The sequence below is a fragment of the Hippocampus zosterae genome, chromosome 5 (genome assembly GCF_025434085.1).
Source record: "Hippocampus zosterae strain Florida chromosome 5, ASM2543408v3, whole genome shotgun sequence".
NCBI classification, from domain to species: Eukaryota; Metazoa; Chordata; class Actinopteri; order Syngnathiformes; family Syngnathidae; genus Hippocampus; species Hippocampus zosterae.
Genome location: NC_067455.1, coordinates 12,215,300 through 12,239,922, shown reverse-complemented (window position 1 = coordinate 12,239,922; position 24,623 = coordinate 12,215,300). Strand labels below are relative to the sequence as shown.

Here is a 24,623-nt window from a genome sequence, read left to right as displayed (position 1 = left end):
AAGTTGTTTTTTTTGTCCATTTGACCATTTTCGATTTATGGCTTAGATGTGTTTTTCCATGCAAGTATTTAGCGGAATTATGACTAAGTTACTCCAAATTTGGGTTAGGCCGCCACCACTGTGAGAACAGAACTTTGTCGTTAATCAAGAACACACTTTACTCAGTTAAAAAAAAAAAGGTCAAATTTCTGATTTGATTCGTTTTCTGCTTTGTTTATAGAAGGCAAAAACAAACAAACAAACAAAATAACTATAACATTATTCAAAACGAGTTTGTTTTCCAGTTTGCTGTTAAAAAAAAATTAATGCTTGGACTTTTCTAATGTACAAGTAAGCAACGCAATCACGGCAAAATATCTGGAAAGCGCGACGGTACTTTGGGTCAAAAGTTTCCAACCCGTTCATTCATTTTTTGCAGAAAATATTAAAGGGTACCACGTCTTTGTAAGTGTTGAGAGCGATTTACTCTGCGATTGCCTTCCAATGGGGACCTTTGATGTCACACTGAACAGTATGTGAAAATGGCTGTTCTCATGTTGTCCGATGCAGGAATTAGTTGCTAGTCACGTAAAGAAAATAACACAATTTCCAACAGGGATCTGAGAAGTTGCTAAATAGTGATCAAATCAGAGTCAGCAACACTGACTGCGCTTTCTCAACCCACCCGTCTCTCATCATGTCAAAGTTATCGGTGGGGATGCAATTGTGCTCCTCATAAAGAATCGATTTTCCAAATAAACATAAAATACATCGCCCTGACAAATCCACAAACGAAACGGTTTCCATTGTTTAATGGTCCCTCTGCTAGCTCTTAAAACTGATTTATCACATTTATAATAGCGTGGCTTCGGGGCCACACTATATTAAAACTAAAAAGGTTTTCAAGAGGGCTAATTTCCCTCGGAAAACTCCCTCCCGTTCAATCCTACCTGTGATAGAGCTTTTATCAGCGAGTCGAAGATCCACCCAGGGCGATGAATCGTTCCAGCCTGCGGTCCAGACGAGCCCCTCGTGTCCAGAATGCACATTCTTGGCGGACCAGGACAGTTTGTCTTCTTTGTCACCAAAAGATGAGGCGTTTAAACCATACACCGTCAGGATGTTATTACAATCTGTTGAGTAATCAGAGGTGCTTGTAGTTCATGACGAGATGCTGATAAGTTTTGTAAACAGCCACAAAATAACATTTTTAAACTGTTGTAAACACACTTCAGAATGAAAATGTGACTTGAGGCTATCAAGCTGTACCTTGAGTGAACACCAGTTTCTTGTCAGATAATGAGCCCCTGTCCAAAGAGAAAAGTCAGGCATTCAAAAGAAAGCATTTGAAGTAGAAAGTGATAAAGATTGTTTTTTTTTTTTTTTTTTTTTTTTACAATTTTGAGCAGATTAACCCCTGCATTTTACGAACGTTTTAGAAAGGATCCCGTTGGAAAAAGTGGACTCGTAAAGCGTCAGGCTCCTCTCACGGCTCACGCTCACACGACCTCCGAGCTGGTCGGACGTTGCGCCGGCATGCACAGCGGACTTACACAGCACCGATGTCTGTGGCGGAGAGGGCAGAGCTGAATTACAACTTTACACACAGATCTAGCAAAATGACAACAACCGTTCAGAAAAATGGCTACTCAAGCTCGATTTCCACCAAGTGGTTCAGTTCGCTAATTTATGCATTTTATTCCACTGTAAAAGGGTTCCGATTTGTGGGGATGGGTGGAGGCTGGAGGTACGCACGTTGCACGGAGTTGATTTATTTTCTGAATCTGCCTCATTCCCGTGTTACAATGAATTACTCGGGAAGAAAACCAGTCATGACAAGAGTTCTGCTCCTTTGATGCGCTTGTAACTCAAATTTGTTTGGTAGTTGGCTCTATCATTAACCTAATGCTATGGCGGCACTAAAGGAGTACCCATCTGGATTATCATTCGACCCGCATCTGTAAATTTTATGTTTTGTTGTGGACTGGTCAGAGTTGATTGAATTCAAACTGTCTTGACCTGATGTGAACTACGAGGTGGAAACACGATGTTAACCCAACTATCAACTCCCAACTTTTAAATGCCATGTACCGTACTTACATCTCGGTAGCCCTGATCGGGACCTCCCCATATGTCTCCAGGCACATTTTTACAGCCGGCAGGGCAGTACACTCTGAAAAGCAGAAGACACTTGCTGGGTAGTCTACTTGTTTAACAAGGATGGGAAACATGCAATATTCACCAACCTCACGTGTGGCAAGCTAAAATGAGACCCTCGTTGTAAACAAGAGACCATATCTGCAACAACAAGGGAGACAAAATAATGTCACTTGATTTCAAATGGGATTTAAAGGACGACGGGTGTACGTATTAAAGGGCTTACATAACAACCCCCCCCCTCCCCTCCCTGAACAACACAGACATGAGATAGCTCAGTGTGTTGCTATATTAGGGAATGAGCGGTCATCAGTGTTGAGATGAGCAAGGCCTTTGTTGCGCTGACTTGACGAGCACGGCGACTGGCTCTCGTGTGATCTCAGCTAACAGACGGCGGTTTGTGCATCCAGACATGGCGAGATTTCACAAACAAGCTACGGGAAGACAGGAAACTGCGATACACGCAGCGCACTCCGGATGACCTCATCCGGGGACACTAACTATAGACTCCTGTTCAGACCAGTCACGTGACGCAGGAAAAAAAAACCCAGTCCCTATATCTCTTTGACAAACATAAGATGTCCCTTGTCAAATACATGTCATGTAACTATTGTTACATGGCCTTTGGTGGTCCTGGGGTTGCAAGAGAAGAATCAATGCTCACTGAACAATACGCTGAAGCCAGAGGCCTCCCAGTACTGTATTCCTCCCGCCATTATAACACGCGTTGGGTGCTGTAGTAACCGTGTGCGTCTCCGAACCCCTTCGCCTCGCCCATAGTGATGGCTGTGGTACATACCAGGATAAAGGTCTGTGGCGTAGGACAGTAGAAAGCCCCGTCCGGACCGATGTGACCCCGACTTGAAGATTATTGTCACTTCGTTGCTTGCGAGTGTCATATTCTTTTGTGGTGCATTTAGTCTCCCACAAACCGGTCCTGTTGAACATACAGAAAGCTATTTTAAATTGGAATTCAATTCTGCATATCGTATATTAACTGCTGGCCAATCCAGGATGGACACCACGTCATGCTAACCCGCAAGCCTCATCAAATGAAACACTAAAGAAAATGGCTCCAAAGATATGGTATACTATTTTTCTTCTCCCAGCCGCCTCCTGAAGATCGAGTGTGATTAGGACAACGGATCGTCCCAAAAGATTTATTTGCAATGGTCTACATAAAATTCTAAACTGGTTTACAAATATAAAGTTAACTGCTATATTATACTTCAACCATGTCTCTCTGTCGTCCTCCCTTTCAACCTTCAAGCAGTATGTAACCTGTGCCACTAGAGACAATAATATTTTGGACTTGTTTTATGCCAATACCAAGGAGGCATATAAACCCCTCTCCCTCCCCCCTCTTGGAAGAGCAGACCACAACTTGGTATTTCTCGAGCCTGTGTACAAACCCCTGGTGCACAGGCAACCAACTGTGACCAGAATGGTCAAGAAATGGTCATCGGAAGCTGAAGATGCTCTGCGAGACTGCTTCGCGACAACCAGGTGGGAACTCTTCAGCGAGGTTCATGGGGAGGACATTGATGCACTCACTGACACCATCACGGATTATATAAACTTCTGTGAGGAGAACACTGTACCCACCAGAACTCTGCGGTGTTTTTCCTACAACAAACCATGGATTAATCCTGACATAAAGACCCTGCTGAAGGAGAAGAAGAGAGCTTTCCGGTCGAGAAACAGAGAGGAGCTGAAGGCCGTGCAGATTCGGCTGAGAAGAAAGATCAGGGAGGGGAAGAAGTTATACAGGATGAAATTGGAGGACCAGTTACAGGCCAGCAATGTCACTGGTGTCTGGAGGGGCCTGAAAACCATCTCAGGCCATGACAGCCCAAAGACAGTGGTCGAGAGGGACAAGGACTGGGCAGATGGACTGAACCATTTTTTCAACCGTTTCGACCAGTCGTCTGTCCCTTCCCCCAACCACAAACTGCAACCTCTCTCACTGAGGACTTCTTCTCCTCCCCCTCCTCTTTCGACCAGCTCTCATCAACCCAGTATGTCACCTGGTTCCTGCCTGTCCGTCACAACAGAGCAGGTAAGGAACCAACTGAGGAAGAGAATGTGAGGAAGGCAGCAGGTCCGGACAAGATCAGTTCCCGGCTCCTCAGGACCTGCTCTGACCAGCTGTGTAACATTGTCCAGCACATCTTCAACCTGAGCCTGAAGCTGGGCAGAGCTCCACAGCTGTGGAAAACTTCGTGCTTGGTCCCAGTGCCCAAGACCCCCCACCCTAAGGAGCTGAACAGCTACAGACCGGTGGCGCTGACGTCTCACCTGATGAAGACGCTGGAGAGACTCATCCTCGCCCACCTTCGACCGCTGGTGAGGCCGTCACTGGACCCGCTGCAGTTTGCCTATCAGCCTGGCATCGGCGTGGAAGACGCCATTATCTACCTCCTCCACTCAGTGCTGTCACACTTGGAGAAGGCTGGGAGCACTGTGAGAATCATGTTCTTTGATTTCTCCAGTGCCTTCAACACCATCCAGCCCCATTTGCTGGGAGGCAAACTGCAGAACGCCGGAGTGGACCACCATCTCACAGCATGGATCATAGATTACCTCACAAATCGGCCGCAGTACGTGAGATTGCAGAGCTGTGAGTCGGACCGGCTTCTCTGCAGCACTGGAGCGCCGCAGGGGACTGTTCTGGCTCCATTCCTGTTCATCCTCTACACCTCGGACTTCAGACATGACACTCCAAACTGCCACCTTCAGAAGTTCTCCGATGACTCTGCGATTGTTGGCCTCATTACAGAAGGGGATGATCGGGAGTACAGGGGACTGACAAAGGACTTTGTGGACTGGTGCCAGCAGAATCTCCTCCAGATCAACCCGAGGAAAACTAAGGAGTTGGTTGTGGATTTCTGCAGGAAAAAGTCCTCACCAGCACCGATGAACATCCAGGGTATGGACATAGAGAGGGTGACCTCCTACAAGTACCTTGGTGTTCTTCTCAACGACAAACTGGACTGGTCTACAAACACGGACACCCTGATTAGGAAAGGACAGAGCCGACTCTTCCTACTCAGGAAACTGAGGTCTTTTGGGGTTCAGGGGTCGCTCCTTAAGACCTTCTATAACTCGGTGGTGGCCTCTGCCATCCATTATGGCATTGTCTGCTGGTCAGGCACCATCTCAGCCCGGGACAGAAAGAGACTGGAGCGACTGGTCAGGAAGGCCAGTTCTGTCCTGGGCTGCTCCCTTGACACTCTGGAGGAGGTGGGCAACAGAAGGATGCTAACTAAGCTAAAAGCTATGATGGCCAGTCCTTCCCACCCCCTCCTGCCCGCCCTGACAGCACTTGGTAGCTCCTTCAGCCAGAGACTGTTACACCCGCGCTGCAAGAAGGAGAGATACCGACGCTCGTTCCTACCGACTGCTGTCAGGCTGATGAATAAAAAATAACAATCATAATAATAATAATAATTAAATGATGTGAAGGTAAATTGTAAATAGTACTGCGATTTATCCATTTGTGTTCATATTGTATTTACTTGAAAGATGTTTGTTGTTTTTTTTTCTCTCTTCTTCTTTCTACATACATTCTTCCTGCTGGAGGCTGTAAATTTCCCCATTGTGGGACAAATAAAGGATATCTTAACTTATCTTATATATTTTAACTAAATACGAGTACATTCAAGTAAAAACGACCCTTTCTGAAGATACTCAATGGGCAGATCATTTTTTTGTTTGTTTAAACACAACAATAAATTGACAAAGTGAAAGCAAGCAAAAATTGTATAAAGGAAAAGATAAAAACCGTCATCATCATAATTCTATGTTCAAAGGAGCAGGAGGAAGTAAGAAACGTATCGAGTCCTACCCCTTGTAAATTGAGAACCAAAAGGATCAAAATGTGGTGGAGCTTTTTTTGTGTGTGTGCAGTTTTGGGCAGATATGTCGAGTCTTTTCCATGCTATTCATTAGACAAAACAATTTCAGCTGCATTCTGTTGACATTAGCAAGTGCTAAGTCAAAATAATTAGTGTATTTAAGTAATATTGAATTGTATTGCTCATATTAAATGAGTATACATGAAAAATGTAGATTTAATATGATTGCGATGACCAATCTTGACACATTGACATACCACAAGATATTCAATTTTCAGCTGTATATTTATCATTACGCTTTTCCTCTTTGCCATTGCTGGTTCAATTTGTGATGTCATGGCAAAAATCATAAAAGGCCAAAGAAAAATAAAACAAAACCCAAACACATTTAGCTGAATTGTGGCAAGCTTATGTTTTGAACTCCCACTTTGGACTTCTTGGTTGGTCTCCAAATTGTTCAACTTGTGCGATGTTCTGACCACTGTATTTGTCAGTCAAAGTAAATACGCAATGTCGCGTTTTCCAATGATGATCTTTTGAGTGAGTACAGAACTGTATGAGGCGTCTGTGAATTAATTCACTCCCTGCAAACATTAGTGAGATTAATATGAAAGAGTTGTAGAATGTCTCTGCTTGTAGGAACAGTAACCCGGCAGAGAGAAGAGAACATTACACTCATGACTCAGTTATTACGGTATCCAGTAACAAACACAACTGGCAGTGCAAATCCTTCTGTCATCAATTTCTCAATAGTCCTTTTGGTGCGGAGCCAAATGTGTATGCCCTCAAGACACAACTTTGTGTCTCTGCGTTAGCATGTAAACATCAACGTGTCAAAGTATTGGCATGCCTTTGGGTGTATTGGCACGGGGGGAAAGTCTGCAATAGTACGGGAAATTAAAAAAAAGGTCAGAATAAGAGAAATGCAAATACAGGATGGAAATGTCAAACTTGGTGACCGTTGAAAACTTCTCACCTAGACCGGGATGCCCATATTTATCTGTGATGACGAGGGAGCCATTACTGCAACCGGGACTACTTTCGATGTCAAAATCCCCAAAAAGAAGTCGCAACGTGCGCCCTTCTGGGACGCGAAGCTTCCACGTGCACCGGGTGTTACTGGGATATGTGCCCGGGTAGTTCTCTGAGGCTAAGGTGCCAGACTCTGTGCCCAGTACTGTATATCCACAGCCATCACCTGAAACAAAACAGATAAAGCTGTTTCATCGAGTAGAATACAAGAAAGAAATGTTGTCATGTGTTTCAGTAAGCAAGTGGATGCAAGCAGTTAAGGTGAAGTTGATAAATTCCAATTAATCAATCCTTGATTAAAAAATACCGCATATGAAAGATAAGATAAGAAAGCCTTTATTTGGCTCACAATGGAGAAATTCGATCCCTTTTTAAGTCCATGCTGACATGATTTGTTAGTGTTCCGATTCTCAAGCAATCATGAGAAGCAGACAATTTTCACACTTCTCCACCACAAGCACTTCCTGTCTACGATAGAAGACTAATAAACGCCTCCTCAGAACACACACAGGAAACCACAGCTTATTTATAACCATCCATCTGTGAGAAAAGCGATCACACATCTTCTATATATATATTGCGCGTCGTCCCGCACGCGGTCTGTCCTTCCGTCTGTCCCTTTTCAAAACCTACCAGCTAGTACTGTATATACAGTGTTTTTAAAAAGTCTACACAGCCCTGTTCAAAATGCCAGCTTTTGTGAATTATAAAATAAATACATCAATAAAAAGACACCACGGTTAGCATTTTTTTTCCACCATTAAAATCACCTTGAGCAGGTAAAACTATATTTATTCTGTGTAAAATTGAATTCATTTGGTTACGCAAGTGTGCACACCCGCTTATAACAGGGATGTGACTATGTTCAGAATACCCCGATCACATTCACACTCAGTTCGGCGCTTAAGTGCATTGCAGTGGTTTACACATCGTTGTTTTCTGAAATAGGAAAAGTGATAAAAGAAAACTTTTATAAAAAAACAAAGTAAAAGTAAAAACTACATTTACAACTCTAATTGAAGTACGGTAGATAAAATTGTCCTTTTTCTAATACAGTTTATTTATTGCTTGTGTTTGTTAAACATAATACTTGGGAAGAGGACCTTAAAAAATCACAAAGAAAAAAAAATCAATTAATTTTTTTCCTAAAATCATTTAGTTTAAACTCTGAATTTACTTAATTTGTTTCATTTTTTAAAATGCTGATTCCTACCACTCATCTGACTTCTGAACCGACATCTGCTCCTGCGACAAACACACGACCCAGGCAGAAACACTAATATTTAGATTATCTAACTCATCAGTGGGCCGCAGTAAATAAATGAGCGATTCCCATCGTGATCACACAGAGCTCGGTTTTGTGGGGGCGGTAGCAAAAAGTTAAATCAATTTGTCCAGGCATGGTCAAAAGATTCAAAATGCAGTGGTCACCGTCTGAACTTCATCCTTAGTAGTCGTCTTCCATATAAGGGTGCTTAAAGATTTGTTGAGTCCAAACTGCAGGATAACCTTGTGTGCTCACCCTGTGTCCTGAAACCTCACACACCAGCCTCCAACTTCTACACAGCTCTTTCTCTCTTTTTCTGTTTTTGGCCCTCTCCAAGTCCCCTAAGGATTTCCTGGAAATGCCGCAGTGACATAGAGTAACCGCGGGCAACCGAGCATGGATTTGTCACTTTCCGGTGGAAGGGTTACTTTAGTGAGCGGTGCTTTGGCTAAATAATCCCCCACCCCCTGAAAAAACAACATGAGCTCATTCTATCCTGAATTGCCCTGTTTGGGGAATTTAGAAGAACGGTTGAAGAGAAGTGGATTCATATGGGGATAACAAGACTCAGTTCTTCTTGTGCTTTGCTGGCAGGCCCTCACAGGTTCACACAAGCAAAAGGGATGCTCACCTGGAAGAGCTACAACTAAACTGCATTACTCTGCCTAATCTGTCAGTGGCCCTTTTTTGGACAAATATCCCGCAAATATTTTTGCATTGCTGAATATTTGACAATACTTTATGTGTCAATGTACAACAGTGACATTAAAGGAAAAAAAACCTGCAGGTTTGGTTCCATCAAAAAACTTCACAGTGACAAATGATCCAGCATCCATTTTCCCTTTTACAGAGGCCGCCCTGCCTCTATTACAATTCTGTTACTATACTATTTCTCAAGTAAAATTGATGGGTTGACTTCATCTTCCCCATTCCGTGACAGTCAGTTTTTACAGGAAGACCTCTTGTCGGTGGTGTACAGAGGTGGGGAAAATGCCACCTTTCATAGGCAGCGAAATGCCTCTTTTACACAGAGATACTGCAAATATTGACCGAACAAATTTTCGCCCTTACCTTTTACACAGACCCAGGAGAAGACACAATTTGCGTTTTCACACAGCGTTACACCATCCCACAAACAGATAATCCGCTGTGAGACGATTACTTTTCGGACAAAAACAGTTGCTTTCGCACAACACGGTGTTAGAGAGCGAGTGTTACGTGTTAAATTTCATGCTTCTGTACCACTTTTCCTGCACGCCGTTACACACAGAGGTGATCCCGATTGTGTTACGGCTGTGATACCTCTGAATGCGTAAAATTTCCCCAATTTGATGTTTGTGCCCTATCTCTATGTCGGCGACAAAAATAAAAATTAAAAAGCAGTTTATTAAGCAAAACAGGTTATTAAAGACATTCTGTTTACATTTCTGACAGCAAATTTGAAAGCATGGTGTTTTTTTTCCTTTCTGAATTCTGATTGTAATTTCCCCATTGCGGGACAAATAAAGGATATCTTAAGTATATGTCGTCAGGCACAAACACACACCTTTGTACTTAATTTTTAATTTTACGTTTATATTTGTGGTCTAGATGTGTTTTTACTGTACAATATTTACTGTAATTATGATTTAACATTTAGCATAGGTTTAGAGATTGACGCAGCGTAGTCTTATTTACTTACAAATTCAAACTCTGTCTGAAACCAACGACTCTGTGGAGATATACCCACACACAACACCAGAGGAGAAATATTTTTTTTTCCATTGAGCGTGGGTCCCACCTCCGCTCTGTCTGTTTCCGAGCAATTGCAAAGTGACTCAAGTTAATTATCAGCCGACGTGAGGAAATCAAAGCCACAAGGAGACGGCCAAAATTAACGCAGTGATAGCACTCTTGAGTGTCGTGGATAATGATGGCATAATGTTTATTGATGTGGCATACGCATCCCACTTTGTTTGGGAGATTTGTGGTAAACTCATAGATAGCTGCAGGTAAACATGAAGGGAAGGGAAATGTGTCATACGTGATCAACCGCCCCCCCCCCCCAAAAAAAATCGTACATACAGATGTAAATGACCACAATATGCAAAAGTGGAATAATTCATTGCGAATGCATACTCAACCTACCCAAATAATAAAAATGCATGTTTTGACGTGACAGTGGTGTGATGTTGGAGAAGAGTAAATGTAAACCCAGTTTTACAGTATGGCTGTGAGTTCCGGCAGAGATCTAAAAAATATTTGTTACTATATACATCAAAATATATGAAAATACGTTTAAACATTTAAAGCAGTTGCTAACTTGCAAACTTATAGGAAAAAAGCCTCAACGAGTATTTGTAACTTACCCTCTTGGCCGTGGACGCGTATTGAAAAAGCGCAAAATACAAGGCAGAATACAATTAAAAGTGATTTCAGCGCATCTCCAAGGTTTTCGCTCTTTGTTCTCATGGTTTTCGGTGCTCAGTTGCAGGCGAGAAAAGTGTAACCCGCGGAGCCTCTGGCGTGTTCTTGTGTTCTGCTCGCAGTGCTCTCGCAACTGAGGAAAAGTTGTAGTGGAAAGTACTGGTTGTTTACTATTGGCCACGAGGCGCTTACCCGGCTTGCGATTGGCCAAATGCCGCTGTCAATCAATAGATCGTCCGCATTCCATTCCGAAGGGGCGGACTAATGTACATACTGACCTAGAGTCAGTCTGTGTGCGCCTATTAATGGTTTACCTTTGTTTACAGGGAAGAAGAGGCTGAACTCGGATATGCTGCACTTAGTTCATGATTAATCGCTGCAAGTATGTTATATTGACATGTTTGAACACTAAGTTTACGCCCCCCCCCGTCATCACCCTTTGACAAAAGCACGTCTCCTCTCGATGTGCGTTCCAAAACAAAGAGGTAGAAACCACACGAGGGGTATTGTTTACATTCATAAGATTTCCTTTTTAGAGTACATAACGCGCGCGCGTGTGTGTACGTTGTGCTCTCTTGAGAGGCGCGAATGGGTTGTGAGGCGCACCAATCAAGCGGCGCCCTTGCACATAAGAGTAATTTGACCGATTTACACAGCATCGCGTGCGAACGCACCGCTTGTCGTGACAGCGGGACAGATGCTTCTCAGGCAAAGGCTGCCTTCAGTGCGGGGAGCGTGGACGCGTCACGGCGCATGCTCTCCTACGTCTCTGGCCGGCGGAGGATGAGGAGAACGGTGTCCCACTCAACAACGGTAAGTCAAACTATGACAATGTTGACTCAAAGCAGCAGGTGTTGTGTTTGGGTTCGTGTTTGTGTTTGTGTTTGTGTGTACGTGTTTCTGCGTGCCCGCGTATTTGTGTGTGTGAGCGTGTGTGTGTGTGTGTGTGTATATCAAGTGGGTTTGTGCGCTGGTTAAGGAGTGTGCGTGCCGGGCTGTGCGTGACGCCGGGCCAACAGACGTCAGTTTGAGTGGGTGATGGAGTGTGAGGGAAGCACGCAAGGGCTCAAGCTCAGGCTACTTGCTAGTGTTGCTATGTTAGAGCGCTTGTATTTGTCACTTATTCAGTTTTGAATACACGGTTAGTACATGCCACTTTGCTCACGAATATTTTATTGCTATTGAAGAACATACGGCTGCTTCTTTGGGCCCGACTGACTTGGTGCGTTGTACAAATAATTTCATTGAAATGAACGCTGACTGTTACTCGTGTAAATCTTCTGATGGGGAGCATTTCTTTACACAGTCGCCGATTGTGCAACATGATCCCCCAAGCGTTCACCTCAAATTAGTAGTTTGTTTCTAAACTTACTGAAACTTATAATTTATTACAATATTGATAGTGCGGTAACCACACTAATGGCAAATTACAATCATCACAATCATGTTTTGCATATCTTTCCTATAGCATCCAGACAGATAGATGGTGTAAATAAATAGAACAGATGCACCTGAGGGTAATAGCTAGATACACGACGACGCTTTTTAGTAAATATACAGTAGATTTTATTATACTTTTATGGATTTATTGGCATGTTGCTGTTTGCCTTATATATCTTATTTGTCAGTGCCTAGACTAGAAATAAATAAAGCTGATTAAAATATGCATCATAGCATGGTAAACGTGTTTGACATTGACTATATATATTAGAGCTGTCAAACGATTAAAATATTTAATTTAATTAAAAACGCAACTGCCATAATTAACTCAAATGAACTAAAAATTAATCACGATTACTGACGCATTTTTTATCGTTTCTGAATGTCCTTTTATATTTTTTTGTCCTATGTTCCCCCATTTTAACGCTCTCATCAACATGGAACCATGAATCAGTTTTCTATGTGCAAAATGCAAATATTTTCTGAAATAACAATTTCGATTTTCAATTTTACATGAACATTTTTCACTTGGAGCAGTTATTCACACGTAATCTCTCACACAATATTACTGTCCATCAACAACAGTGAAAAAAATATTTTGTCACACAATAGCTGCTTTAACAGCTCTTTTTATGGAATCAAAACAGAGCAACATTATAAACATTATAAAGTGCACATCTAAGGTAAACTAGTACTCAGCCTATAGTGGATTTAAGACACGGTTGCATACTTCGTTTTTCTCAAGTTTGCTTTGAACACAGCAGTCAGGCTATGTTGATTCTGTTGGTCCTTCTTGCTCGGAAGTCTCTCTACGGTTTTGTGTAGACATCATTTCGGATGACTACACTTGGTTAGATGACAACACTGGAGACATTTTATTTTCAGCCAGGTCGCTACCACTGCACCGCTGAACTCTACATCTCTATTGATATGGCCACTGAACACTGTAACCTTCCACACAAAATAGTTCCAAACAAGTAACGATCGCGTCAGTGGCATACATCGTATTCGACAGGCTACCTGCTCTTTAGTCACCAGAGGCTCATCAACCTAGTCTCTTATTTGTCTCCCGAAACAGTGTCTTCTCCACTACGTATAATCTCTGTACACAGCTTGTAATGGAGGCTCTCGCTGGCAATCCGTATTGGAGTCGTTCGATGCAATGCGAATGATTTCAGCTTGAGTCGAGCTGTGGACAATGTTGACAGGCATACATTTAGCTATGGCTTCAGCAAATTTGTTCTTCGTCGTGTTATCCATTTTCTTCACTTTGAAATGATCCACAGCTGTCTGTCTTAGACGAGGGGGCGAAGTACTCACATCAGCTGTGTGCTTGGCCATTATGTGGTATTTCAGACTAGACGTGCTTTGATGATAGCTCAGTTTACTACTACAAAACATCCAGGTAACTTTGGTCTTGTCAGTGGAACTATCTGGCAACTTTTTAAAAGTAAACTTTCCTTTCATAAACTCTTTAAGTATCCGTTTTTGGTGTCTGGCGCTGCCGTGGCTGGCAAAACAGACATGGGCGTGGACTTCTGCAGTGTGCTTGTTTTGTTTCTGGTTTATTTATAGAGCAACGTAACATCCGCTGTGACGTGTGCCGCGTTAATCTTGCGAGAAAAAAATTAATCCCGCTAAAATTCATTTAAATTAATGCCAATTAAAAACGCGCTAAACTGACATCTCTTATAGATACTGTAAATAAAACGACATATATACTGTGTGTGTATATATATATATATATATATATATACACACACACAACAGAGTACCTTGATTGGCATTATGAACAATATTTTCTTGGGGCATTTGATTCCCTAATCTTTCGTAAAAGTTCACAATTCGAGATCGAACCCCACAAGTGTTATAATACATTGAACGACCCCCCCCCCCACCCACACTTTTTAAATGCTTTCTTATTACCGCTATGTTTATCTTAATAAGTATAGATCTATCTGATTATTTTTCAACATTGTCATTAGCTGTTGGTATGACATGGTCCCACTGCCCTATTGTGAGGCGAGTGCCATCAATTTGGAAACAATTTAAGTGACCAGTATGCATTCTTGACCTTTAAGAACAATGTTATGCTGGATATATGACAGTTTACTTTTGCCTGTTGATTGCCATGTTGCCGTTTCACTGTTGAATAATCCAGCTCCTTTCTTTCAGTACAAATTTTAGCTTAGTGTTAGGCTTCTCATATGCACATTACCTTAATGCATAGCCTTGTTTTGTAGAGTGAAACCAGACCATCTCATGTCTGGATTATTCCATTTTAAGACCTGTATTGGTTAATTTTCTGTGGCAGTTGCATGTCAGACATCACGGCTTGGGGGAGAAGCTTTCATTAACGTGTGTGCGTCTGTGAAAATAGCGTCTGTGTACTGCTGTTAACATGCGTGGCTGGACCTCTGTGCGTGCAGCTCTGTGAGGAGGGGTGCTGAGGTCATTGTGTCTGCAGGGGATCTCATGATGGAGAAGGAAGAGGAGGAGGGGTCCAGTGGCAATAACCACAAGGCTCAAGTCATCCTGCACCTGCAGCCCATCTTGCATGGGTAAATACTATAGATGTTGGAATAAAGACAATGCTTATACATAAATAAAATCATATGCACGAGGCATCCACTAAACAAGATTCAATGGTCTCATACATGTTGCACAATATTTCACAATGCTAGCAATGAATCATAATATCAACCTGACTGTACACACGTGGACGAAATTGTTGGTACCCCTCTGCACATGGGGGGAAAAAAAGCCCACACTGGTCACATAAATTACTTTACTGTGACAAAAGTAATTACAGAAAATTCATTACATTTCAAACATTGAAAATCTGACATCGCTTTTGAATTGTTGTTCCACAGAGTTACTTAAAAAAACAATTCATGAAACAGGCCTAGACACAAATGATGGTACTTAAACTAGAAAAGAGGGAACATCATTTGACCATAGGGGTATGTTCAACCAAAGTATGTCCTCTAATTAGCATCACAGGAATCTACAAACTTGTAATCAGTCACTCGGTCCAGGGTAACCAGTAGCCACTCTGCTGCTTGGTGACATAGTGTGTATCACACTAAATGTGAACAGGAGGCGGTGAAAGACAGAACTGTCTCAGGAGATTAGAAATAAAATTATGGACAAGAACGTTTAAGGTGAAGACTATAAGACCGGTGGGGTTTATGTTCCTACACTGGCAGTAATTTTATACAAGGGATCTTTTAAAAATGACAACGACTTACAGGGATGGTCCTGCATTTTGATATTTCTTTTTGCTGCTTTATTAAATCATGGTTAATATTTTTGTGAGAAATATTAAAAGAGAAGTCAACCCCAACATGTTATTGACAATAATATGTTCTATGCAGCCCCGCTAATCGAAACACGGCGTTCGGATTCATATTGCGTTTGTGGAATTCAAGTTAAGTAGTAAAATCCACCATTTTTTTTCGGTCCATCTCAGAGGGAGGTCATTTTGCCACTTGCTGACCACCTGAGCAACTGTGATGTCCTTTTCAGTCGACATCAAGTGGTAAAATAGCTGCCCCCTGAGATGGACAAAAACGGGTGGATTTTGCTGCTTAACTCATGTTCTACAAACACCATATTAATCAGATTGACTTGTGTAGACTAGTGGAGGTACATTGAACAAATTATTGTGAAAGTACAAATTGGGGTTGACTTCCACTTTAACATGACCAGCGTCCTCTCATAGAATACCGTACATTTTATTATTAATAATGTATAACTCAAGGTAATTTGACCTTAGTTGTTATCCCATAAGGGTTTATCAAAGTGCACAAATCAGTACTGAAGAAGAAGCTCTCCATTTCAAAAGGTGAGTAGCCTCCGATTTAAAGTCTTGAAAGAACCCAACAAGCATGTTTTTTGGAATGTAGGAGGAAGTGGGAATATGCCGAGAAAGTCTAGTCAAGCATGGCAGAAAAATGCCAACTCCATATTACAGACCCACAGCTGAGATTGGAGCCCAAAGTCAAAAGACTGTGATAAAAATGCTGTTCGTTTAAGGTCAATTAGCCAAAACACAATTTCGTATGGTACTAGTGTTTTGTATGTGACAATCTGTTGCCCTCTGCAGGGCAAATTATGACATTGCAGATACGAGCAGCACGGTCTTGGCCGTCGAGACTCAACATGGTAAGTAAGAGGCACTGTGCCCTCAGTCATTTGTTGTCTAGCGTAAAACTGTGAAATTTGCAATGTCCCACGGATTTTGACTTAGGTACTTTATCGTTGTAGATGACAGTAAGTCAGAGGGCGAGAGCGTGGAGTATGGCTATCCAATTACTTGCGGAGAAAGTAGAGCAGTTTTACTCTTTAAGAAGTTTGTGTGCCCCGGAATCAACGTTCGATGCGTTAAAGTAAGTGGACGAATGCCGTCATTTCGGGTTCATTCTTGGCATGCATGTCTTTGCTTGTTTGTTTATAAGCACACGCTGTCGACTTGTTTTTGCAGTTTAATGACCAGCTTATCAGTCCTAAGCAGTTTGTACACCTGGCAGGCAAAGCCACCCTGAAGGACTGGAAAAGGGCCATCAGACTAGGCGGGGTTATGCTCAGGTAGACTTTATTTTTTTTAAATAGTTGTTTCTGTGTGTGTGTGTGTGTGTGTGTGTGTGTGTGTGTGTGTGTGTGTGTGTGTGTTTTAATGACTGACACGACAGGGGATAAGATAAGATTTAAACACCTTTATTAGTCTCACAATGGAGAAATTCCATTGGTTTGCTGTTCGAATTATCAGCCTTTAGTTTATTCGTCTCAACACTTACTGCACTGCAAAATAAATGAAAATGACGCAATGGAAAATACAATTGCAATGAACGAGCATGAAGGTTAAAAAAAATAAATTTATTAGCAAGTATACTTGGAAGGCAGGGGTAGGAAAAAAAGTTAATCGACAAGGCTCATTTGTTCTGGGCGTGATTTTATGGTCTAATGACACCAATGAAACATCTCGAAATGATCGAATTGGGGAATTTGGTTTGACAAATTTAAAGAACGACCGAATGGGAGAAGATCCTTGACCATGCATACAAAATGATGACCAAAATGCGGCGACTGGCCAAGTCGGTGAAACCCTCTCGCTGGTGTGGGCAAACAGGCTACATTTAATTTTTAATAGGGAAGGATAGACCGCATCATTTGAAAAAGTAGGTAAATAATAATAATAATTTAAATCTATGATTTGTCATACATTTCATTAGAATGAATCACTCAATCATTTCAGAGACGAGATAGAGAAAACGGTAAATGTACATTTGATTTTCAAAAGTTATTATTTGCAATAAATCAAGCAATCAGCCAGTTATTTAATGAGAGGAACAAGTACAAAACACATTCAAAATGAAAAATACATTTTCGCTGAATCAATTTGAGGTAAAACAACTATCAATGAATAATATTGCATCATGAGTAACTGATGCAGTAATTGTTGACTTGCACGACGATAGTGAGGGTTCAATTCCCACTGCAGTGACCGCGTAAATGTGAGTGTTAATACGACTGAGTGTTAATATGCCTTTTGGCTGTCTGTATGTGTCCTGTGATTGTGTGATAACCATCTCACCCGCAACAATGACTAGGATAAGCCAAAGAGAAAATGGATGGATGGACGGCTGTTAGATTTTGTCCCATCCTTACCTGACTTGAGTGCAGTGCAGTTCAAAGTACGACATCTACATTGTGTGTGGTTTCCAAGCAACACCAAACAGGTGGCAGGATCAAATAACAGGCAAACAAACTGCACAGAGTATTGCTTTTCCCCACTTTATCATGTTTACCCTTGTTCCGAGGAGTATCCGTGAGTCAATACTCCAAAGCAATATCTGTTGTTTTCATCTTTTATCCCACAGACCCCCCTCATCCCCATGTTTGAGAAAGTATCGGGATCGCAGTGAACCAACAGCCCTTAGCACCTGTGCAATATCACAGCGTTTGGGTAAACCTTCTCCTTTCTCACGCAGAAAAATGATGGACTCCGGCCAGATAGACTTCTTCCAGCATGACACGGTGTGCAGTAACACGTGCCGCAGCACGAAATTTGACATGCTGATCAACAACTCGCAGCTTCCTCTGGGGACGTCCTTGCAGGCCAACCCCTCGTCTCTGGCTCTTGAATCTCTCGGAGGGCAGGTGCCTCCCGTGACAGGTACACCATTCCCAACCGCTGTGCCACGACTCATTGGTGCGTTGTGAGAGAAAATCCGGCGTGTGGCAAATGACACAATTTCACATCATTTTTCAGAAAATCGTCACTTTATTTACTACAATTAATGTATCGTTTTCCTGTATCTATGTCAGTTATGTATAGTTACAAGCAGAAGGGAAAAAAACCCCCGATGCTCTGGCACTAGATCGACAGACCGTGCAATTAGTCTGTTGCCATTCAAACAACAGAGTAACAGTTTTGCCGTCAACTACATGCAAGATTTCATTTTAAGTTATTTCGTGGGCAAATTAGGACAAGATAATCATTATTTCAGTATATCATCACGAGCGGGTGGAGACCTCCTACAGCACAGGTGTGAAACTCAAGGCTCGGGGGCCAGATCCGGCCCGTCACATCATTTTATGTGACCCGCGGAAGCAAATCATGTGTCAACTTGCATGATGCTTGGTAAAATCTGTACACAAATTTCTAACTGTCATGTCTTATAAGTAATGTTGAGATTTTGCATGATTTTATTTTATTTCTTTACTCTTGCTACAGTAACTTGAACAGTAATTGAACCGACTATTAGCTTTGATCTCTGATTTTAGAACGAATCATCCATTAATTTGTTGTGTACCGGTGTTTGTCATAACACTATGACATGGTTAAACATTGACTTTGTTTCAGCATCATGACGGCTCTCTGGGGGAAGCCATAACTAGAAACTGGCTCACGACAAAAATCAGTTTGACACCCCATAGACCAGGGGTCGGCAACCCAAAATGTTTAAAGAGCCATATAGGACCAAAAAAAACAAACAAAAAAAAACAAATATGTCTGGAGCCGCAAAAAATAAATAAATAAAAGCCTTCTATAAAACTTACAATAAAGGAAACACATGCTGTATATAAGTAGGAGACTGGACTGTCTCAGAATTGTTTATGTTATTCATTCCTTTGTTGTGTGTTCACAAACGCCCCCATAGAATTTATTTTGTGATTTCCTCGCTTGATTTTTTTGTTTTGGTGCATTATTTTTGCTTTTTTTTAGTGTCTGTGAAGTGATCATTAATTTCCATTTTTCGGAGGCTGTCTTTGAACGCCTCGAGTCGAACGAGATGAGAGAAGGCACGGAGTCGGACGCAAACATGTCTGTGTTTGTCAAGACTGTGAAAAACGAATAAAGTGTATGTTTTTAAAAACCAACAAGACAGCTCTCCTTTTTCGGAGCTGCAACACGTATCTATATCTATAAGAGCTATATTAGCCTACTATCATTTTTTTTCCATTTTCAAACATTTTTTATAAAGCTCCAGGAAGCCACTAGATGTCACTAAAGAGCCGCATGCGGCTCTAGAGCTGCGTTTTGCCGACCCCCGCCTTAGACCTACAGCATATCAATTTTTTTTTCTCACAAATCAATTCTATTGTCAGTCCTCACATGAGTGTTGTTTTTATAAATCGTCAACAAAAAAGTATTGCAAGTGTTGAAAATACCTTATGGTACATACGATACACTGTTTTAGTATTTAACCCTTTCAGGGACAGCGGTTACTACAGTGGACAGCTTATCATGTTATCAGGTTACAGGATGCATGGAAGGGTTAATATATGTATTAATATGCATTGATATAATATATATGTGTGTATATAGATACAAATGTATAACATTTCACACACACAATCTGTACTGTTCTGTGAGCTGTTTGTCATGGAAAACACGTGCTTTGGCGCAATAAAGATTGGGAAACGCTGCCCTAGTAGTTGGCCATTTCCAATTTGCTGCATTCTATCGCTCATGTTTCCCCCTTTGGCGTGTTGTTCCACAAAGATGCTCACAGACGCTCCCTGGATTTAAATTATCTGTCTCCCGAGATAATGAAATACTTTAAAAGCTGCAAAAAAAAATAAAATAAAAATGGGATTGGTGGATTGGTCTTTCCTCAGCGTTATCACTATTATAAAGGAACCTCAAACCAAATGCCCCTTAGGTTGTAAAGTTTGCAATTAGACTGACAGTTTCGGGTCCAAAACACATCTCCGCTCTTTCTCTTTCTTGCACAAAGCATCAGCTGCCGTCACACCACCGCCATCCTCGGCGGTCAGGATATATGACTCAAGATCGCTGAATTTATTGCAAACTAGTGGATGCTGGCCGACTTCTGAGTTCAAATTTCAAAGTGTTTTGTTATCCATGGGGAAACAAGCACGGTGAATTAATTTGTTCCAGTCTCACTATCATAAATGTATTATTTACTTAATTAAATGTACAAAGCAATATTTGGAATTATATTTTACCATTACTCACTGTCAAATACTGTATAGTGCGGAGTTGACCTTGCAACACAAAGTTAAACTAAAAGTGCTGCAATGTAGGGGAAGCATGATGATATTTAATAATAATAATAATAATACATTTTATTTATAAGCGCCTTTCAAGACACCCAAGGACACTTTGCCGAGCTATTGCGTTTTGTAAGTACTACTACCACTTCAAGGAGTCTTGCATTTTTGTTCACAATATAACCCTTTCAGGGACGGCGGTTACTACAGTGGACAGCTTAACGTGGTACCAGGTTACAGGTTGCATTCATTCATTCATTTTCCGATCCGCTTCATCCCCGCAAGAGTCGCGGGGGGTGCTGGAGCCGATCCCAGCTGTCTTTGGGCAGTAGGTAGGGGACACCCTGAACCAGTTGCCAGCCAATCGCAGGGCACAGAGAGACGAACAACCATCTGCGCTCACACTTACACCTAAGGACAATTTAGAGTGTTCAATCAGCCTGCCATGCATGTTTTTGGAATGTGGGAGGAAACCGCAGGCTCGCGGACAACATGCAAACTCCACACAGGAAGGTCGGAGCCTGGATTGAACCCCACGACCTCGGCACTGAGAGGTCAACGCGCCAACCACTGGATCACTGGGCCGTCCTTTAAATATTGTATATTCATAAATAAAATGAATCGCTTGTCATGTCATGTCAAATGTGGTTTTGAGCCGGCAGTCGCTTTCATATCTTGCTGTTCCATTCTATTAGTCAGATTTTGCTTTATTCTTTGTGTTTGATCCCCCTCTCGTTTCAGGAGAGTCTATGCATGATGCATCTGACTTGGAGGAAGCCTTGGAAGATAAATTTGGTGGAGAGTGGAGCTCCACGCAGCTCACCACAGCCAATGGACATGCAAAGAGGAAAAGGAGTGAAACGTCTGGTAAATAAAATGCATAGTTTTCGTTTGAGCCAAGCTGAAATTTAAATGCAAGCAATCCCGGCTTCTCCATTTGTAGAGGTGGAAGAAAAGATGCTTTTTATATCTGCTTAGCAGACTGCTATTTTTTTTCTGCTTCCTCTGCGTATGCGTTTGAGGTTCATCAGATTTCAGAGCAATATTTGCGAGTAACGTCAGAAATGAATATTTTTAAGAGTGTCTATCCTTCTGGGAGGAAACAAAGGATCAATGAGATACCCTGAATGTCGCATGTAAACTATATATATCGTCTAAGGTGCGTTGAAGAAAACTTTAGCCTCAGAAGAAGTTTGCAGTCTAACGCCAGATGTTTTTGATCGGAGATGCTTGAAAAATATGACAATTATCGCTCAACAGTAGAGGAAGTCAGTAGATTTTTGAATCATGAGCATGTTGCAGTCAAAATTTCATTCCATAAATAAGTGACTTCACTCAGAAGAATTGGACCATTCCCCCCCCCCATTTTCTTGAACATAAGACTTTATTCCTGGAATAGTACTTATTTTGTTTTAAAAGACAAAAACTGTGTTGCATGCATGCAGGGAAGTCAGATTTACAGACGTTAATGATACATCACAATCATATCAAAGCTTTTAATTGGCCCAAAGCTAATGTGGAGAAGTGAAATTGTTTTACTATGTTTGTTTTATTGGCACAGCAATCTCCAAACTGTATGTAGGTCTTTTTTTTTTTTTTTAATATTAAACGACATAATTTATTGCTACCGCTAATTATTTTGTCGTGTACCAAGCTGAGGTTTATGGACCCCTGGGAGTCTGGGGGGCCTTAGTTTGAGAACCACGATCTAAGGATGCTTGTTCTATTGTTTTCTCTTGTTCACTGTTATTGTTGATATTTACTGACATGCAGCATGAGAATGCATGACAAATGTGATTCTGCCTCATTTTTGTTTGTGTCTAGATGGCGTATTAAACTTGTGGAAGGGTGTGGCTGAATGTGGGCTGATGAGAGAGGTCTTGTCCGGTCTTCAGGCTCACCTATTGACCACTCTGAAAGGAGTGGAGGTTCGCAACGAGAAGGCTGAGTTACAGGATGCTGGTGAGTTCACACAGTGACAATCTGGGGGGAAAAAAGATTTGCTTTGAGTAGAATATTGAGCAAGTAAATGTTTCATGCAGAATGCCCCTCCGGCGAAATACGGCCTTCAAACATTCAAGTCTTGCAATGGTGCTGAGGATTTGATGTATTTGTGTTGTTCCAGACGCCATCATTTTGAATTCGCTGTGTGAGATGTTTGGGCTTTTAGACTCTGTCAAGCAAGCGCTGGAGCAGCGGCGCAGCCAGAAGGAAAACGACGATGACGGCGATGGCGTTAATGGTGAGGAAGGCAACATTTACAGCGGTATTACTCACTGTAGAACCACTGATGTCAACCTCTTATTTGTTCTAACTGCTTACCAGTACTTCCTCACTGAAAAATATATTAACCGCAGCTAATATCCATCCAATCATGCAGTCAGCTGTGACCACTCCCACAGCGGCTCAACCCTCCCTTTCACTATTCTGCATTACCAATCTTGTTCATGTTCTGAAGAAATGTTGATGTCCTGAACTCTTATTATTAAATGATTAATAATATCATGAATAATATAATTAAATAATAAAGATTGAAGAGATTGGGTTCGAAGACAGAGAGGAAGGCCAAAGAGGAGATTCATGGATGCCGTGAGGGAAGACATGCAGGTAGTTGGAGTCAGAGTAGAGGATGCAGAGAACAGAGAAAGATGGAAGTTAAAGACTCGCTATGGCAACCCCTGAAAAGGGACAAGCCGAAAGGAGAAGAAGAAGTGATTGGATTAGTGTGGATTGTTATAATTTTTTAAAAAATACTTGAACCCCTTTTTGTTGTTGTTGTGGTCGTTTTATTTTTATTTTTTTGAGGAAGATGTGATGCAATCCAGAAACACCCTTACTCTATCTTCAGGAGCCCCCACTGAAGTCAAATAAGCTTCAAATAAGATACGATAAGACATCCCTTTATTTGTCCCGCAATGGGGAAATTACAGTCAGAATTCAGAAAGGAAAACGCTGGGTAGGGAGAGGGAAAAAAAAACACGCTCGAACTATCCTCTTCTGAGGATAATTTATGTCCAGGATAAAAAAAACCCGAGCACATAAATAAGCATATGACAGTTACAACAAGTCACAAGACATAACATGTAATAAGGGGGAGGATGAATGGGAAGGGGGGGTGACCGCACGTTCCAGTGTATGACTTTCGAATCTGTCTCCCTTTAATATAGAGCTGGAGGAGCTGTTAAAGGAAAGAAGGAAGCAAGTGTGTGTTAAAAACACATCCTACAAACACGCATCCCCCAAGCACCTCCGACCCCAACGTCACCAGCTATCCAACAGCCAGCTGTCGCCCACCCTCAGCAACACTGTGATCCAGCCTCTCTCACTCACATGCTTACCGGAGCCGCCGTACGCTCATCCCAACATCAACCCTCAGCACGTCAGCCACTTCCCCACCCCTAGCGGGTCACGGGGTTGCGGCGTGAAGAGAGAGGAGAGGACGCGGGCGCCCTGCGAGTCGGGCAAACAGGCGAGGGCACACAGGGCGGGACAAGAACTAAAGGTGGAGATGCAGCAAGGTCTTGGACAAAGGGCGTGCAAGCTTCAGACTCAGTTCGGAAGTCAGGCGCAAAATGAGGGAGAGCGCTTGCATGGCTTTGAAAAGGTGGCTCTGGGGAGAAAGGGGTTAAAACATCTTAAAACTAAATGAGAGAATGCTGCAGAATTAAGAGGTACATGACCCCGACATCAAACAGTAAAAGAGTACTTTGTAAACCTGTCTTTGCGACTACTATCAGAGTTAGTCTTTGGTGACTGTTTTCCCTCGTGGTAGTTCGGGATACGTAGCAAAATGAAACATTTCTTATGACATTTGTAATTGAAAATACTTTTTGTGAGTCGTTGTATCATTAAGTGTTGGGGTTTATATCATCCCAATTTTTCAACAGTGACTGAACAGCTCACTCAGGCTTATATAAAGGCATAATGTTGCTGCCCAATAAAAAGAACGCATGTCTCTCCAA

At 41.9% G+C, this 24,623-nt stretch overlaps 2 protein-coding genes across 8 annotated transcripts in view; one reads left to right on the top strand and one right to left on the bottom strand.

The window, feature by feature from the left end:
• The window catches only part of si:dkey-34d22.1 (discoidin, CUB and LCCL domain-containing protein 1), a 16,349-nt gene extending 5,553 nt beyond the window's left edge, over positions 1-10,796 (bottom strand). For all 4 annotated transcript variants that reach the window (XM_052065469.1, XM_052065470.1, XM_052065471.1 and 1 more), the window contains exons 1-8: positions 10,641-10,796; positions 6,970-7,191; positions 2,936-3,073; positions 2,226-2,277; positions 2,080-2,152; positions 1,412-1,545; positions 1,249-1,286; positions 930-1,112 (exon numbers count right to left, since the gene is read on the bottom strand). In XM_052065469.1, coding sequence (XP_051921429.1) covers positions 930-1,112; positions 1,249-1,286; positions 1,412-1,545; positions 2,080-2,152; positions 2,226-2,277; positions 2,936-3,073; positions 6,970-7,191; positions 10,641-10,743 — 943 coding nt within the window. In that variant the 5' untranslated portion in view covers positions 10,744-10,796. The remainder of the gene's footprint in view (positions 1-929; positions 1,113-1,248; positions 1,287-1,411; positions 1,546-2,079; positions 2,153-2,225; positions 2,278-2,935; positions 3,074-6,969; positions 7,192-10,640) is intronic.
• Positions 1-24,623, top strand: part of LOC127600743 (glucocorticoid modulatory element-binding protein 1-like) — a 25,073-nt gene extending 450 nt beyond the window's left edge. Inside the window, exons 1-11 of one of the 4 annotated variants that reach the window (XM_052065493.1) lie at positions 10,861-11,183; positions 11,279-11,511; positions 14,606-14,699; positions 16,247-16,305; positions 16,408-16,529; positions 16,625-16,728; positions 18,132-18,316; positions 21,403-21,528; positions 22,486-22,623; positions 22,787-22,903; positions 23,829-24,623. In XM_052065493.1, the coding sequence (XP_051921453.1) occupies positions 14,614-14,699; positions 16,247-16,305; positions 16,408-16,529; positions 16,625-16,728; positions 18,132-18,316; positions 21,403-21,528; positions 22,486-22,623; positions 22,787-22,903; positions 23,829-24,310 (1,419 nt within the window). In that variant the 5' untranslated portion in view covers positions 10,861-11,183; positions 11,279-11,511; positions 14,606-14,613 and the 3' untranslated portion in view covers positions 24,311-24,623. Of the gene's footprint in view, positions 1-10,860; positions 11,512-14,026; positions 14,700-16,246; positions 16,306-16,407; positions 16,530-16,624; positions 16,729-18,131; positions 18,317-21,402; positions 21,529-22,485; positions 22,624-22,786; positions 22,904-23,828 lie in introns of those variants that run through there. The other 3 variants (XM_052065491.1, XM_052065490.1, XM_052065494.1) reach the window with 3 other exon arrangements.